The sequence below is a fragment of the Nerophis lumbriciformis genome, linkage group LG14, assembly GCF_033978685.3.
Source record: "Nerophis lumbriciformis linkage group LG14, RoL_Nlum_v2.1, whole genome shotgun sequence".
Taxonomy (NCBI): domain Eukaryota; kingdom Metazoa; phylum Chordata; class Actinopteri; order Syngnathiformes; family Syngnathidae; genus Nerophis; species Nerophis lumbriciformis.
The window spans coordinates 15,332,771-15,348,023 of record NC_084561.2 but is presented as its reverse complement, the minus strand read 5'-3'; the positions used below and the strand labels follow the sequence as shown (position 1 = coordinate 15,348,023).

The 15,253-nt window shown below is 38.6% G+C and overlaps 1 protein-coding gene across 1 annotated transcript in view; it reads left to right on the top strand.

Annotated features, from left to right (window-relative positions):
- The window catches only part of kif14 (kinesin family member 14), a 38,112-nt gene that overhangs the window by 5,455 nt on the left and 17,404 nt on the right, over positions 1 to 15,253 (top strand). The window contains exons 4-20 of the mRNA XM_061975991.2: positions 327 to 425; positions 607 to 659; positions 1,521 to 1,551; positions 2,644 to 2,751; positions 2,860 to 2,976; positions 4,546 to 4,664; positions 5,993 to 6,165; positions 6,888 to 7,035; positions 8,473 to 8,536; positions 8,621 to 8,805; positions 11,151 to 11,253; positions 11,362 to 11,519; positions 11,647 to 11,794; positions 12,003 to 12,149; positions 13,462 to 13,594; positions 13,830 to 13,923; positions 14,101 to 14,242. Coding sequence (XP_061831975.1) covers positions 327 to 425; positions 607 to 659; positions 1,521 to 1,551; positions 2,644 to 2,751; positions 2,860 to 2,976; positions 4,546 to 4,664; positions 5,993 to 6,165; positions 6,888 to 7,035; positions 8,473 to 8,536; positions 8,621 to 8,805; positions 11,151 to 11,253; positions 11,362 to 11,519; positions 11,647 to 11,794; positions 12,003 to 12,149; positions 13,462 to 13,594; positions 13,830 to 13,923; positions 14,101 to 14,242 — 2,022 coding nt within the window. The remainder of the gene's footprint in view (positions 1 to 326; positions 426 to 606; positions 660 to 1,520; positions 1,552 to 2,643; positions 2,752 to 2,859; positions 2,977 to 4,545; positions 4,665 to 5,992; positions 6,166 to 6,887; positions 7,036 to 8,472; positions 8,537 to 8,620; positions 8,806 to 11,150; positions 11,254 to 11,361; positions 11,520 to 11,646; positions 11,795 to 12,002; positions 12,150 to 13,461; positions 13,595 to 13,829; positions 13,924 to 14,100; positions 14,243 to 15,253) is intronic.

Genomic DNA, 15,253 nt, shown 5'->3' with positions numbered 1-15,253 from the left:
TATTAAATGAATAAAAAGAAAAATGGGTTCCACCAAAAGGCTGGTGCTTGAGCCCTGGGTTATTACTATCTACTTCACACATTTTTGTTATTTTAAAATATACTGGTATCATATTTGTATATATTGTATCTGCTGATGTAGTTATGTTGTAGTTTTAAAACAAACAAACAAAAAAAGGCTGTTACCGATTTATGTCAAAATATCAAATATCGCTGCTGATAATCGGTGGATCTCTAGTTTTTACTTCAGTTACCTTACTTAAAGGAAGAAATGTTTGTACAACTATAATGCTCTTAAAATGACTCATACTGAACATTTCCTCCTAGGTCAAATGTCATGTAGAGATGAGCTACTTTGAAGTGTACAATGAGAAGATCCATGACCTCCTGGTGACCAGAGATGACCCGAACCAGAGGAGGATGCCTGTAAGTAGTTGGCATCCAGCAAAAATTACACTGATTTGTTTTTGTATTGTTTTTTTCCCCCTGTCACTCTTGCACAATTGGAGGGAAAATTGACTTCAAATAAGCAAGTCGACAATTTCCAATTTTTAAACATGGTGCTCTTTTTTCAGATATTTCAAATAATGCTGTTTTGTGATTCCAGCTGAGGGTGAGGGAGCATCCAATCCATGGACCTTATGTTGCAGACCTCTCTGCGTAAGAACATGTTTTTTTCCATCTTTTGCATTACAGTGGAACCTCGATTTACAAACTCAATTGGTTCTTGAACATGTTTTGTAAATAGAAAAGTTCATATATCGTACCAAATTTCTCCATAAAAAACAATGTAAATATGAGTAATGGGTTCAAGCCCCGACAAAAGTACATATTTTAGTGAAGGTTTGTACACTTTGAACACAACCTATACATATATTATATAAAAAAAAACATAACATGAGGTTAATGGATCAACTATCTACGGTATTTAATAACAAGCTAAAACAACGACGACGACAAGCTCAACTGTTCTGCCAACACACACACTCACACAGCAGTCCCTTCGGTGCCCTCACAAACAATCAGAAATCACAAAAATCCTTAAATTATAACAACCAAGATTACTATTGCAACAACACATCATCTGTAGAGTAAAACTGATACACATTTAAAAAAGTAAAACCCACTTTTACAAAAAAGTAGGTCACAAGAGGAGAGAAAGGAGCAGACAAATGGGGAAACGGAGGTGTGTGTAAAGAAGGGCAGTGTGTGTGCTCTTGGAGGAGACATAGCTGAACAAGAGGTAGTGTCCTCTCCTCCGCTGTGATACAAGTCCACTTTGGCAATCTTTTTCCGGAAAAGTCCTATCTCATCACAATTAAAAAAAACTTGCTTCAATACGAGCAATCACAAAATGGCTACACAAAATTAATAAATAGAGTGTTCGTAGACAGAGACATAGTTCACACGTAGAGCCATATTTGGCTCAATCTAATGGTTCGTAAATCAAAATGTTCGCAAAAAGGTTACAATGTATTGTCTAAAACTGTGCTGACAGTCATTGGTTTATTTCTTCAACAGGAACATTGTGAGCGCTTACACTGATATTCAAGTAAGTTCAGCATATTTTTATATTCATAAATATATATTATATACATCAGATGTGTCAAACTTGTTTTACTGAGGGCCATATTGCAGTTATGGCTGCCTTCGGATGACTGTTTGTAACAGTGAATAATCCATCCATCCATTTTCTACCGCTTGTCCCTTTTGGGGTATAAATAATTATAAATGAATAAGGAAATTCGCCAGGATTGTATATGCATTTGATTATTACATATTTTTTTGCGTACATTGTAAACAAAATCTGTACAATTTGCTGCAAAATACTGGCAGCTCAGTTGCCAGAATATTACAGTAAAATTTACAGGGGCTATTACAACATACTACTGTAAATACTAAACAATTTTCAGTGTTTTTATGGTATAATGATGGCAACTGAGTTGAATTTTTTTGTACCGTAAAATCTGCTGACTTTTTTTTTATTGCGCAACACTAAATTAGCCCTAGTGTGCGAATGTGAGTGTGAATGTTTGTCTGTGTTGGCCCTGCGATGAGGTGGCGACTTGTCAAGGTTGTACCCCGCTTTATGCCCAAATGCAGCTGGGATAGGCTCCAGCCAAGCGGTAAAAATGGATGGGTGCATGGATGGATTACTGTAAATGGAAAAGTTTTTTTTTTGGTAAGATTCTGCCCTGCCGACTAAGCTTTCACCGTAATGTCTATTGCCATTTTTACAGTGTATACTTTGATGTATAGGTTGCTTTGAAAACATAAGTCAAGCAGATATTTAAGTATTTATTTAATTTTAACAAAAAGTGTATGGTGAAATAACGTTTGATGCATTAATAGGTAACATTGAAGTTTAAAAGATATGCAACTGCATGCAGTACATGTATTTTTGTTCCGTCAAATGTGAAGAACAAGGACATTTAGTAAGAAAGGATAAAATACTTTTTTAACACATATTATTGCCAGCTACCCGGGCCTTTAGTTTGACACCCGTGATGTACATCAACACAGATTATATACAGAAAATTTAGTACTGCATGTGGATGTGTTTCAGAATGTTGTGCAGACAACAATTACTGGCCTGTAACACTTACAGTAAGTGATGCAATAATTGGCTATGTCATTTTTCCAGGGATGGCTGGAACTAGGAAACAAGCAGAGAGCAACAGCCGCCACTGGAATGAATGACAAGAGTTCCAGGTCTCACTCCGTCTTTACTCTTGTAATGACTCAGACTAAGGTACTGAATGTCTTCGTCACTTGATTGCATGTTCATTGACTGCAAATATATCTTCATGCTGTGATTCTACAAATGTCATACATGTATACTCTCTGTGCCGGTTCACAGACAGAGTTTGTGGCTGGAGAAGAACATGACCACAGCATCACCAGTAGGATCAACTTAGTGGATCTGGCCGGCAGCGAACGTTCAAAGTCTGCAAAGACAAGCGGAGAGCGACTTAGGGTACAAACAGCTTTAAGACACCTGTTTGCTGGATTTCATTTACCTTGTGTAATGTTCATATTGTTGTTACTCAGCCAGCATTTGTGGGTCTAATGGACCCGTTGCATTTTGTGGCTTTTAATGCCTCACAATCAAACACTTTTATGTTAAAATACTGAACAGATGTTTACCATATCCCAATAAACACAGAACATCCATTTCCAAATTCTATTAGCCCCGGGTCCAGTGGACCCGGACATCTTGTATGTAATAGAAATGTGTAGGGGGGGTGTATGGTGTGTGGTCATTAAATATGTATTCTGATATATGTTCTTCACAGAAAATGAGCCAAAGTCAATGAGTCTCAGTTTGAAAAATTAATTAAGTGTATAATTTTTCTTTTAATAAAAAATTAAAACGCGTCCCACAGACCCGAACACCACACAAAGGTTAAAGAAAAAAATTATTTTGTTTACTTGCCAAAAAAAATCAGCACTGATTGATGCAATGTGTTATTCTTATAGCCAGACCTGTGTTTATTGCCGTACGGCTATAAGAATGATAAATTGCATAATTTGTTGAAGACCTAATGAACCTATTTGGAGTACTGATTGACTTTAGAGCAGAGGTCTTCAATGTTGTACAGGCCAGGGACCCCCAAACTTACTTGTATATCTGGTAAAAAAATGTGTTTTACAGTATATTAAACTGGTCATAACGGTACATTGTTATTGCGTAATACTATTCAAATAGCAGTAGTGCCGATAATAGCTAGCTGGCAAATAGCGTGCTATTTGCTATCTGGTAAATAGCATGCTAATCACTAGCTGGCAACTGGCACGCTAATCGCTACTTAGCAACTAGACTGCTAATTGTGAGCTGGCAGCTAGTCCATAAATCACTAGCTGGCAACGAGAGCGCAAACTGCTAGCTGGCAACGAGAGCGCAAACTGTTTGCTGGTAACAAGAGCACAAACCGCTAGCTTTGAATATACATATTAATCGCTAGCTGGCAACCAGAGTGCTAATTGCTAGCTGGCAACCACAGCGCTAATCACTAGCTGGCAACTAGCGTGTTACTCGCTAGCAGGCAACAAGTCAGCAAATTGCTCACTGGCAAATGGAACTGTAACTTCTAGCTGGCAACTAAACTAGTCCGCAAATCGCTAGCTGGCAACCACAGTGCTAATCGCTAGCTGGCAACTAGAGTGCTAATCGCTAGTTATCGTAAATGCTAACATAAATACAATAACATAGTTGTTTCATATTTTTATTTTAAGAAGGGTGTCAATGCCTGTGCCATTTATAAACAATATTACAGTGTGTTGGATCGATGTTAAAGTGTATTTAAAGATTTTTACATTTGTGGAAAAATAGTATACATCCATCCATTTTTCCACCGATCGTCCCTTTCGGGGTGCCAGTACATGAAAAAGTCCAATCAACTAAATATTGTACGTTCTTACTGCAGTACCTCCGCGAACCTCTTGGGAGTCACAGGTCCTGTTGAAGACCTCTGCTTTACACTATGAATGCTTTAGTTTTCTGCTATTTTTATATTTTTAAGGAGAATTTTCTGTGTCATTACAGGAGGGTGCGAGCATAAACAAATCCCTGCTTACACTTGGAAAAGTCATCTCTGCACTGGCTGAGCAAGCGCTAACCACAAAAAAGATCTTCATACCTTATCGAGAGTCTGTCCTCACATGGTGAGTGAACTGGTCATTTTTTTAACAATAATTAATTACCGGTAATCATATATCCTAGACACACCTTGATCAATTATCAAGCAGGCTATTGATGCGACCAGTTGGGCTTTCAAAGACATATTAGAACAAAACAACTAGGGCCATCTGTGTTTTTGCTTTATTTTTTATTCATTTTTACCAGGGATGCGAGGATCGATCGGCCACTGATTAGTGATTTCCATGAAAAAGTATATGATATTGCTAATATTGATTAAGGCCTTTCAATGCTAGTCACAAAAGTTGATCCCTCCTAGCTCATACTGTATTTTTGGACCCCGAGCTGACAGAGGTGGCTAGCAGCTAACTGTAAGTTACCATACATTGTGTGGAGCCACTCCCCTATATTATTAATTATCACCTCCATTGTGGCAATTAAAGTACATTACTTACATGTACCGAGCACCGAGGGACTGGAGGACATGGCTAAACATGTTAAACATTGAGTAAGAACAAGCAGGAGCAGACAACAAGGTATGTTAATCGTTAAACTAGCCGCTGTATGTACAATTTATAGCATTGCTCTTTAATTTGCGGCCCGGGGGACAAATTCGGCCCGGGCATGATACCATACCGTCCAACGAATTTAGGTCAAAACTTCAGAGATGGACATTTTTGCTGAAAACCGCTTGAGTGCTCCTGTTGTATAGAGGAACTTGGACCACTGTAAACACATTGACCGATCCTTGCATTGACATTTTAACCTTGCTTGCAAACATAGAACACCGGGGTCCAAACTTGTGATTTACAAACGGAGGCGTTCCTCAAGGCACACTCTTAAGTCCTCTCCTTTGTGGTAGCGACACATGTTTTTCCTGTATTGTGATTTATTTAATTAGGTGTTGTTGTAGCTTGTTTACTTCACATGCAGTCAGTAGTTGTTTGTTCAACTTCTTTAGTTATACTAGTGGTGTTCCCCAAGGGTCTGTTTTAGATCCTCTCTTTTTCATTATTTGGGCTATCCATGTAGTAACCTGTGAGTTCAGTTAAAACAACTTGTGATAGACTCACATTTTTCCAGCAGATTTAAAAAAATCTTTGACTAGCTTTTTTGCAGAAGGTCCTTAAAAAAACAGCCGAGCACTCCTGTAACTCTGACAAAATAAATAGTCCAAGACCGAATGTCTACTGTAGCGGACGCTGGTTCTACGGAATATATAAAATAAGAATAATAGTTAAAGGAGAAGTCCGGCTTGTTAGCTTCCTGTAAATGTGGCTCCCAAACCAATTTAGTTGAATATCCCTGACTGAGAGGGTTGAGCTAACCTATCCTACCTCCACCTCTCCATCAGGTTGTTAAAGGAGAGCCTGGGTGGCAACTCCAAGACAGCCATGATTGCCACGCTGAGCCCAGCGGGCAGCAACGTGGAGGAAAGCCTCAGCACTCTGCGGTACGCCCAACAGGCCCGCACCATCATCAATGTGGCCAAGGTCAACGAGGACACGAGTGCCAAGCTAATCCGAGGTCAGTTATGTAAATGACGCACCATGTTTCCAAATGGTTTGAACTAATTGACATTTGGGCTGTAGTGATTTGAGCGAATTAGTGGATGGTTTATGTGAATGACTAGTTTTGTGATCGCTGTGTTCACCTTGCCACTCACACCTCACTGTCCAGGGAAAACTTGTTTTTCTTCTGATTCCTTTTCTTTGTGTTTTGTCTGCATTCTGAGTCCCTATTTGAGATTCCTTGTGTCCATCCGCTTTGCATGATCTCCTCATTGTCTTTCTTCATATGTGAATCTTTACTTTTCTATTTATGTCTTGCTCTTGATCTCCTCTCTCTCCCCTATGCCCTCCTGTCTGCCCATCTATCCATCAACAGCTTATGCACTGCCCACTTCAATTAAGGGCCGGGCCCTAACCTTGCCTCCGGCCCATATTTATGCACTGTCAGCTGCACATGGCGGATAACTGTCATGCAAGTATTATTTTTCATTAGATCATCAGGCCGCCGTTTGACGTTTTTAGCACGAAGGGGAGCTCTTGCTGTGGATTTCTCTCACAGCCCCTGACATAGTATGGAAATCAAAGTGGGTGTGACTCAGAGGTTAGAATTTGGGTCAATGTTAGGTCCATAATGCTCTTTTGATGAGCTGAACTTTTGTCCGGAGTTTGCTGTTGATCTTTGCTAACTTTTTGTTTTCACATTGACATTTATGTTTGAAACCGATGCGTGTTGCTCAGAGCTGAAAGCGGAGGTGGAAAATCTGCGAGCGGCCCAGGCCAGCTCCCAGGGTATCCAACCAGAGCGCGTCAGGCTGTTTCAGCAGGAGATCACTGCGCTGAAAAACAAACTCTGCCAGCAAGAGAGAGAAATGATGGAGGCCAACAGGTCAGCAACACTGAAATAATAATCATCCTTGTATAATAGTATTAAGTAGCCCAAAATGATTGAATAAATGCTTAGTTCATGTAAACTCTGTTGATTTTTAAAGGGGACCTATGATGGGTTTAGTCTATTCAGACTTATAAGTATTACAGTGTTGGATACTCGTGTTAAACAAGGCCAACACATCAGATCATAAGGTTAAAGCATTTTGGCATGAGCTTGTGCACATTTTTGGATGCCTCTTTTTACGGGGTTTTGCAGTCTGGCTATGTTGTGACATCACCACAAAGTAAAAACACTTATTTAGACATTACAGGGCACCTATCATGCAGAACCAACTTTTCTTACCTGTTGGTACCTGTTTTTGTGTATTTCGGATCCTGAAAATGTGAAATCAAACCATGGAGGAATGACAGAGATATTTATATAAAAATCTTGCCTTCTTCCAAACTTGTTACAAACGAGCTGTTTAGAATTTGAGACTTAAATGACGTATTTTGCCTTAGTTACATCTCCAAATATTGTAGAAGTTTACCTCAAAAACTTTTTTAATCCGTTGTAATCCAAAGTTGTAGTCAATAAGTTACTTCTTTTTTGGAGACGTAGTCTAAGAGGGCTTGACTTGAAGGAGGGCTTCGGTATAAAATGGCGCATTCTGAAGAGACGATCAGAAAGCGGCTTGAGGATGGTCTGTAAAACAAAATATATTTGGACCAAACCACCACCTTTACATGTAAATGTAGGAAAAAAATCATAAACTACCCCTTAACCTTAGGCTTTCAGCCAGAGGCTGAGGTAACACACAAAATGTAAGATGAAGTATTTTTTTCATCTAATCGTAGAATGTGCATAATTACACTGACGTGCGACATGCAGTGACATAAATGCTACTAAAAACATGTTTTAATGCACTCTCTGAATCGATCGACGAGTGTGCAGGTTTACATAATGTTGTTGGCCTTGTGAATCTATATAATGTTTATGAAGTTTATTTTTGACCGCGTCTAGAGAAAAAATAGCGGTGACGACCTCAAGATGTGAACATTTTCAAAAGATAAATTATGATAGTTTTGGAGTGGCTGGGCCGTGGTTTCATTTGCATTCCAGGAACACCTCCAGAATCGAACATCTTGCAGAGAGACTCACAAAACAGGCTATAAAGTGACTGGAGCAAAATTCATGCAAAATTTGCGTCAAAGCATATCCTTTTTTATTTTTTATTTTATTTAAAACAAATTTCATCAAAGCATATCCAATACATATTATCTAGACCACAAGGAATTATTTTATATTAATATTAAAATTATCATAGGTCCTCTTTAAACATTTACCCATTAAAAGTAATACTTTAAATTAATTGAATCTTGTAATTAGTCTATTTTTTCCCTTTTGTAAAACAAAATAACTTTATTTGTGTATTTTTTTTATTACAAAATAAAGGGCATGGAGAGAGAAACTGGAGCAAGCTGAAATTCGTAAACGTGAAGAAACAAAAGAGTTGCAGGTATGTTGCATTGGGCAGAATGCAAATTGTCTCAATTAGTGAAACACTACATGAGCCCTTTTTTTTTGCTCTGCTTGCTGGCAGAAATCAGGTGTGACGTTTAAAGTGGACAACCGTCTGCCAAATCTGGTGAACCTGAACGAGGACCCTCAGCTGTCGGAAATGCTTCTCTATATGATCAAAGAGGGCCGAACCACGGTGGGCAAACTCAAGTCTGACTCCTCCCATGACATCCAGCTGACTGGAGCACTCATTGCTGACCAGCACTGGTGAGAATTGTGGCGGACACCATCTATTTAAGCGCCCCGGCTGACAAGCGGCCAGCGGCTTATATGTAATAGTATGTGTAAGCTAATAATAATGAAAACATTTGAAAATAAACTAACTTTCTAAGTTTGTTAATATTCCAAGTATTATTATCACTGGAGAAGGAGGCTAAACATGTTACACACCAAGAGAAAGCCAGGAGCAGCCATGCTCATAGCTAAACTAACCACTAAGCTACCTAATTCTTAGAGTCTCGAGAGGGGATAATATAACAGCTGTTGGTGGATCAATCCATAAATTGGTTGTGTCCATACCAAGGGTAGAAATAAGTACTTGGTGAACTTTAGGAAGTGTAGATGGAGGTGTGTTACAACAGAAAGTAAGCAGTTATTAAAAGGAAATTAACAAGTAGATTAATTAATCTAGAGAGAGGATAATATAACAGCTGTTGGTGTTGTCAGAATTTTTGTAGTCAGTACGCATAAGAGAAGGGTGGATCGATACGAGAGTGAATAGGTCGATATAATTTTCTCAAAATAATTTTTTGCTGCATTTGTTAATGTGTTGTTAATTCCCTGTACAAGGGAGGACTCTGAGGACAAAAAACAGTATTTAAATGAGTATATTAGATAGTAGTCTATGCTATTTTGTTTAGTTATTGTGTACTATTGACTTGTTTTTGCTCAAATAATTGTATACTATAAAAGAGAATAAGTAACTATTTTTCTTTTTGCACATTAAGTAGTTTAACACTTTTTAAACACGTTTTTAAATAAAATCAATCCACCACATTAACATACTGTGTTGTTATTGTGAAACTATTAATAGCACTCACCATAGATAAATGAAAAAAATTACAGTTAATACATGTGATCTGTATCGGTATTGGTATCGACCGATCTCACTCATGGATAATCGGACTAGGGCAGGGGTCGGCAACCTTTACCAGTCAAAGACCCATTTTGACCAGTTTCACAAATTAAAGAAAACAATGGGAGCCACAAAAATCTTTTGAAATTTAAAATGTAATAACGCTGCATACAAAGTTTTTTTTTTTTTTTTGCTTTGTGCTATGTATAAACCAAGGGTCTCAGACACGCGGCCCGCACCTTAATATGAAAATTAAAAGTTAGTGCAGCCCGCGAGTTTTATATGACTGGCGCTTGACAGAGTCATAATTGTCAACCCTTCCGATTTTTCCGGCAGACTAAGAATTTCAGGGTAACTATTCTCGCGGATGTGCCGTGATGATACAGCATTTAACGCCCACTACAACCAGCGTGCCGGCTGGCCACACGTTGAATGGGGCTTCTGCTTGCTGAAGTAAGTGACAGCAAGGCATACTTGGTCAACAACCACACAGGTTACACTGACGGTGGCGGTATAAAAAACTTTAACACTCTTACTAATAATGCGCCACACTGAACCCACACTAAACAAGAATGACAAACACATTTCGAGAGAACATCTGCACCATAACACAACATACACAACAGAACAAATACCCAGAATCCCATGCAGCCCTGACTCTTCCGGGCTACATTATACACCCCTGCTACCACCAAACCCCGCCCACCTCAACCGACGCACGGGGGGTTTGATATGTGAGGGAGCAGGGTTGGAGTGGGGGCGGGGTTTGGTGGTAGCAGGGGTGTATAATGTAGCCCGGAAGAGTCAGGGCTGCATGAGATTCTGGGTATTTGTTTGTTCTGTTGTATTTATGTTGTGTTAAGGTGCAGATGTTCTCCCGAAATGTGTTTGTCATTCTTGTTTGGTTTTGGTTCAAAGTGTGGCGCATTATTAGTAAGAGTGTTAAAGTTGTTTTAAATGGCCACCGTCAGTGTAACCTATGTGGCTGTTGACCAAGTATGTATTGCTGTCACTTACGTGTGCAAGCAGAAGAAGCATACAACAAGAAACTGGGCTGGCACGCTGTTAATACAAATTGTGGAGGGCGCTAAATGCTGTACCATCATGGCACGCCCTTATTATTATTATTATAAGGATTAAAATCTGAGAATAGTTATCCCGGTAGTTTTATACGAGAGGCACTGAAAGAGCCGCATGCGGCTCCGGAGCCGTGGGTTGCCGACCCCTGGCTTAGGGGAAGTATAAAACCGCGATCTGAACACCCCTATGGCAAACTGAAATCATAACCATTAACTATTATTATTAACTATTTTGATACCTAAATGTCAATAATTAGCCTCACATTGTACATCCTCTGAGATATGTGCGGATATTATAAATCTATCAAATGAATACAGTATCTTGTGGGGGGAAAAAAATCCTGGCACCTTCATGTGGATCTACTCCAAAAATGTAATGGGTTTCTTCTTTGCTACAGTATTATAACCAACACCCATGGCACTGTCAGCATCACTCCAATGGACAATGCCAAGACCTTTGTGAATGGAAATTTAATCTCACAATCCACTGTTTTGCAACATGTAAGTATATTATAATTACACATATTTTTCGAAAACATTTATATTTGAATCAAATCTTTTTGTCCTTTTGTGAATCGCCTGGAATCATTTCTTAACGTCTGTTTCCAGGGTGACAGAGTGATTCTAGGTGGAGACCATTACCTGCGTTTCAACCATCCAGCAGAGGTGCAAAGTGGGAAGCGGGTGTCATGTTGGACTGGTGCAGGTGACGGCCACAAAGACTTTGAGTTTGCCAAAAACGAGCTGCTTTCTGCTCAGAGAGCTAAGTAAGTTTAAAAAAACAAAAAAAACAAGAAGATGCAAAACAAGTTCAGTTGAGGGCAGTCAGAGGCCTGTTTATTCTGACCTTTATCAGGGTGGAATTCCCTTCTGAGCTGTATTTTTGTGTCCCAGGCTGGAGGCAGAAATTGAAGAGGCTCACGTGAACGCCAAAAAGGAAATGATGCAGGGAATCCAGATGGCCAAAGAGGTGGCTCAAAAAGAGTTGTCTAACCAGAAGGCCCTGTATGAGGACAAAATCCGAATACTGGAGAAAGAGCTGGTACAGAAAAATTTTACACAATTACCGGTACACGTGTCATTTTTTTGTTATCTGTTTTCTATTTGCAATCATTGTAAGGGTACAGTTTCTGACACAGATTCTTTTTATAGTTCCTATCAGCTGACCGTTGGCAGACTTGGACAGACATATGCTTGCTCGCTTTTTTTTCCACCAGTCCTGAGTTATACCAAAAATGTCATTTATTCAGAACGAGGAAAATAAGCGCAAGCGTCTCCAGGAGCTCGACCAGCAGAGGGTGGCGAGCCAAATGCAAAACCTGAAGATTGCCAAGCTGGGGCTGGAGCAGGAGGTGGACTCTCAGAAGAAACGCCTTCGCCTCCATATGGAGACCCAGGTCAGAGTTAAAACTAACACTTTCTTTTGAAAGTGGAAAGTTGGCTGGCGTTGTGCAGGAGAGGATTTGCTCCAGCGAAAATGAGTAATAATATTCCTAAACACACCATTGTGGTTTCTTGTTTTAAACAAAGGTGGCTCCTTTACTTTTATTAACACCTATAACACAACAAACATACCTGATAGAGGTGGACATTTTTGGGCATGTCATGATTCGATCCGAGATCATTCCTTTTCTTGGTGTTAAGATTTGTTTGAGAATCAATTCTCGATTCAACGCGATCCTTGATTAAATGGATTGTCGCATTGTATTACCGTATTTTTCGGAGTATAAGTCGCACCGGAGTATAAGTTGCACCTGCCGAAAATGCATGATAAAAAAGGAAAAAAACATATAAATTGCACTGGAGCCCGGCCAAACTATGAAAAAAAACTGCGACTTATAGTCCGAAAAATACGGTATTTGGTATAATGATTATTAAAGTGAAAAAATTGATTCACATCCAAATTTCGATTCTTATTCAAACCGATTTTAAATAAATTTATAATTAAAAAAACGTTTTCTTTTTTTTTTAAATTAATAAAAAAAGATATATATAAATATATACACGGTGGAACAGGGGTTAGTGCATGTGCCTCACAATACGAAGGTCCTGAGTAGTCCTGGGTTCAATCCCGGGCTCGGGATCTTTCTGTGTGGCCAAAATACACAACCCGGTCAAATCATTAGGTACACCTGCACACTCGCCAATTGATTCAGACTCTGCATAAAAAAACATTTATGTCACTGCATGTTGCGCGTCTGTATTATTATGCCCATGCCAGGATTATATTAAAAAAATACTTTATCTAACCTAGCCCCTCCTCCTCCGGCTGAGAGCCTGACTTAAGAGTCTAAATAAGTGCTTCCACCTCATGGTGACGTCACTACATAGCCAGATTGCAAATACCCACGAACAGAGGCATCCAAAACTTAGCCCGCCTCAATGCATGAATCTTACTATATGACACTTTGGCATTTTGTGTCTGTCAATATACATCGTGAAACGGTGAACATTTTCAAAAGATACATTATGATACTTTTGGAGAGGGTGAGGTGTGGTTTCATTTGCAATTTGGGAACACCTCCAGAATCAAACATTTTGCGGACACAAAAACAGGTTATAAAAGAGACTGTAGAGCAAAATTGATGCACAATTTATACCTCAACATAGCCAATACATATTATCTGGACCACACGGAAGCGTTTTAAATATATATTAAAATCATCACGTTTTTTTTTTTTAAATATCTATCAATACATTTCACATTAGGTGATGGAAGAACACCATGTGCGTCAAGCAAGGATTGTGGACGCGTTGGAGGCAGAGAAAAAAAAGCTTAACAAAGAGCTCGAAGACATGCAGAAAAAAAGGGCCATGAGGGTCATCCAGACGCCAATAGATGGTGAGTGATATTTCTTCATTCATTAGGACTTTTCCATCTTCATAAGCATTCTGAATCACTTGGCCAGAATGTGCTACTATTAGGCTGCTGTTAGTCGATTTGAGAGAGAAAGACAGATTACTGTGCTTTTATTATTTTGACAATGATTTTGCTGGATTCAGCTAGATGACTTTTCACATGAACAGCCAACAATCATTATCAGTTTAAAACATATGTTTGGTGTCTTTTATTGTAGTTTCTCCACGCTGGGATGCTATGAAGCTGTCCTTGATGATCGAGGAAGCCAATAAGATCAGTGCTAACTTGAAGAAAAAGACTGTCTTCAGCAGGTATAACTCTACACAATAACAAATAAATACATATAAAAATATTTTTAAATGTACCTCCGTGACCCTATTGAGGATACGTGGTATAGAAAATGGATGGAATGATGTCCTCATCGCAGTAAGCGCTGCAATGAGATCTGGATAATGTGAAATGCCGTTTTGATAATTTTGTACTTTTAGACATGAAAGCTCTGCTGATGCGAGCCAAGGTCAAAAGGATGTGCTGCAGGTACGGGTCCAGAACACCAAACTGGGGATCTCTACTTTCTGGAGCATCGACAAGTTTCAAAACAACATGGCTGCCATGAGGGAACTGGAGCAGGTTTGTTTCAAACTACAGTACTAGTACCTCAAACTTAACTTAAAGCACAACATCGTCCATTAAAGTGAATTGAAAATTGGCCCCTAAAATAGCACAATTTAAACAAGTAGCATGCCTTTTTAAAAAGAAAAAATACACTTTTAGATTCAAAATATTGTATGGAAAACAATACAATTGAATGTAGTATAACAACTACAGTAGTTTTATAATTAATGTAATAATAATTTACAGTATATTTATTAACCTTAGAGAGTATACTTCTACGGTATCTCCTTCCAACTGCTTTTTCTGTCAAATTCACCAAGAGTCGCTTTTACATATTTTCATACATAAATGTCCGCTGTTTCCATATTGTTTCGGCATTCTTGGATGGCGTTAGACTTTTCCTGCTTCAGTATGGTGCAATCTAGCAGGAATCGTAGTGCTTCATCGAGTCAACTACACATTTGGTCATGTTTTGATGATTTCTTTCTTTAATTAAATGTATATCATCTAGGGTTGTCCCGGTACCAAAATGTATTTTGATACTTTTTGATGCTTAAATAAAGGGAACCGCAAACAAATTTCATTTTTGTTTTCATTTGAACAATCTTACGGTACATTAAACATACATTTCTTATTGCACTCAAAAAACAATTTTAGAGGATCGAAATAAAAATTAAAAGGCATTAAAAACATTGTGTTTTTCTTGTTGCACTTAAAAAACAATTTACAATGTACCTTGCCATAATGCCATAATCTAGGATTAGGATAAAATAGAAAGCTTTACTGACAATATATTAAATGCTTTAAGAAAAATACAATCATTAGTAAATACTAAAAACAATAGCATGGCTGAAACTACACAGATAAGACATGGAGCAGGTAAAACACACATTGTTAAAGATAAAACACAAATTGTAGCAATTACAAGTTACAAAATTCAGTAATTTTACCTGCATTAGTTTTTGCTAAATGGGCGGTTTTAACTCCGCTAATATTTGGCATCAAACTAACCAGCTGTGTGAGTGT